Raw genomic sequence first — 2965 nt, forward strand, 5'->3', positions numbered from 1 at the left:
TGGTGTTGTAAAATTGTTTACAATTGTCAACCCCAGTCCATCACCGGCATCTCCACATCATGACTGCAATAGAAAAACATCGAGAAACCGAAAATATAATAAAGAATAGTCAGCACGGATTTCAGAAAGGGAAGGTTTAACAGTTTGACAGAAGGTTTGAAAGTTTAAATTATAGTTCAACATAACTTATCTGCTTTTCAATTCTACTCCTCCAGAAACAAACCTCTGTGTTTGCTTTTTATGGACTTATCAACCTGTGTTGCTACTTTTAAAGATTTGTCAATCTGTACCCCTAAATCCCTTTACACGTCGACTCCATTTAGACTCTTATTTTCCAAGCAGTATGTGGCCTCCTTATTCCCCCGAGCAAAATGCACCACCTCACACCTTTCTATATGGAAATTCAAAGGCCATTTGCACCGCCTTTCAGCAAGCTTTTAAAGTCAGGATAGATAATACCCCCTAAATTCATTACAAGCATTTAATACAGCATTACAACTAATGTTTTATCTATAAAATGTTTTCCATTCCCATTTTTTCTAAATCCCACCCGTGCAATATAATGTGAAGAATGAGTTTATCTTCTGTCCCTCTCTCATCTGTAAACTTCAATGACCCGGGGTTTGGGGACATCTACTGGCCGGAAGCAGAACTGCAACAGTTCGGAACAAATTGCTGAAACCGGACAATGTGCAGTGTGAGCGTGTTTGTGATTGGTGTCAGGTATTAAATCTGATTGGTTTCTTCAGATATCCAGTCAGAGAGTTACAGTTAATAATTATCGTGACTTCACTCCCAGTGACCCAATCACAATCATTGCCTTCCCCCATCCCTCATTACCATAGGGCTGTGGGGCTGCCTATTTAATCCGAGCTCGGAGCGGATTTGGGTCATTTCTGGGTCTGAAATTGAGTTTGAAAATGCCTGAGGACAAGAAAGCAGCTCCCAAGAAGGGCGCCAAGAAAACCTTGAGTAAAGCACCAGCCAAGGGCGGCAAGAAGCGGAGAAAGTCGAGGAAGGAGAGTTACTCCATCTACGTCTACAAAGTGATGAAGCAGGTTCACCCCGACACCGGCATCTCCTCCAAGGCCATGAGCATCATGAACTCCTTTGTGAACGATATTTTCGAGCGCATCGCGGGTGAAGCTTCCCGCCTGGCCCATTATAATAAACGGGCGACCATCAGCTCCCGGGAGATCCAGACCACCGTGCGCCTGCTGCTGCCCGGGGAACTGGCCAAGCACGCCGTGTCGGAAGGGACAAAGGCGGTGACCAAGTACACCAGCTCCAAGTAAAACTCCACAATGTACTGAAAAAAAAATAAACACAAAGGCTCTTTTCAGAGCCACCCACAGTCTCTCTGAAGACGCTGTACCGACACCTCTGTATGGAATCATTTTACTGTAGATAGTTTGATACTAACTGTCTCTCTATAACTCTTGTGTTTTTGTAGTTTCTCTTGAAATCTGGAAGATTCTCATAATCACAGCCCGGTTTAATCTGTGTGTCGCTTTTTTATTGAGTCCCAATAACCAAAAACGTGTCCCTGATCCTCTCATTCCCGTTCATTTTCCCCGCATCTGCCCCTTCAGAGCCGTTTTCAGGCGGTGGATTAGACTTCAGTCATTTCTTTCTCCTTTTCACGTTTGTTTGTTCATTATTCGGGAATATCACTTTCAGAACCGCAATCCTTTGTAAAACAGCAGCCCTGAAAGGGACTTCACACCGAGTACAGAATAGTCTAAAGGCTCTGTCACAGTTCGACTTCTTACACCAGGAGTCTCGGCTCCGGTTTCGATCGCGCTGCAGCTCCTGTGAACAGGGATCAATCCACAATCTGTGGTTTGTTACTTTTACAAAGATTGAGCTGGAATCTGTCCCGTTACAAAATGGGACTTTATTCCCGCCCGATTGAAAGCGAACGGTGAATGAAGCCGGATTTTAACCGGATTGTAAAAGATTCTGGAAGTTGTGACGGGAAATGTGGAATAAAGAGTAAAAGGAGAGAGATTTTTAAATCTTTGTCTTTACGCGACATTATTAACTAAATCCGCTTCTTGTGTTACAAATATATTGGCGGGCTTTTCAAATTTGAAAAAACGGTTCAGTTCGGTATTTTCCGCCCTTTTCTCATTGCCGGCTATTGATTGGTGAATAAAACAGCTCTCTGATTGGGCTGTTCATTGAACCAATGAGTTTGAGAACAGATGGACCAATCACAATTGCCCCCACTGTACTCCTCCAGAGGGTACAAGAAGGGCGAGTGCGGGAGGATTTCTTCATTCTTTGTGAAAGTGTTTGTGAGATTGTTGAAATGTCTGGAAGAGGAAAAACCGGCGGTAAAGCTCGGGCCAAGGCCAAGTCTCGCTCATCCCGGGCCGGACTGCAGTTCCCTGTGGGCCGTGTTCACAGGCTCCTGCGAAAGGGGAATTATGCTGAACGTGTGGGTGCCGGTGCCCCGGTCTATCTGGCTGCTGTGCTCGAGTATCTGACGGCTGAAATCCTCGAGCTGGCCGGCAACGCGGCCCGCGACAACAAGAAGACCCGCATCATCCCCAGACACCTGCAACTGGCCATCCGCAACGACGAGGAGCTCAACAAGCTGCTGGGACGGGTGACCATCGCTCAGGGCGGGGTGCTGCCCAATATCCAGGCCGTGCTGCTGCCGAAGAAAACCAGCACTGTGAGCTCCAAGAGCAAGTAACGCGGCCAAGATTTAATCTGATAACCCAAAGGCTCTTTTCAGAGCCACCCACTGTATCGATGGAAGGGCTGGTTACTGTCTGAAGAGACTGACCTATTGATTACAGTTTTCCCCGGTCGACGTGAAAATATTACATCGCTACAGCGGTTAAACTAATGGGAGCCAATGTACGTCACCGAGCACATGGGTGACAGGTGAACGGTACCCAGTGGGATTTGGAATAGGGCAACCGAGTTTTGGAGGTGTTCAAGTTTACAGAGG

The 2965-nt window shown here is 46.3% G+C and overlaps 1 protein-coding gene across 1 annotated transcript; it reads left to right on the plus strand.

The window, feature by feature from the left end:
* Positions 1–2314: 2314 nt before the first annotated feature.
* LOC137316850 (histone H2A type 1-C) lies at positions 2315–2671 on the plus strand (the record flags this gene model as incomplete). The annotated part of the gene is made up of 1 exon (XM_067980694.1): positions 2315–2671. A coding segment is annotated over exon 1 (357 nt), but the record flags the coding sequence as incomplete, so codon positions are not given.
* Between the last annotated feature and the right edge of the window lie 294 nt (positions 2672–2965).

Source organism: Heptranchias perlo, unplaced genomic scaffold, assembly GCF_035084215.1.
Source record: "Heptranchias perlo isolate sHepPer1 unplaced genomic scaffold, sHepPer1.hap1 HAP1_SCAFFOLD_60, whole genome shotgun sequence".
Classification (NCBI taxonomy): domain Eukaryota; kingdom Metazoa; phylum Chordata; class Chondrichthyes; order Hexanchiformes; family Hexanchidae; genus Heptranchias; species Heptranchias perlo.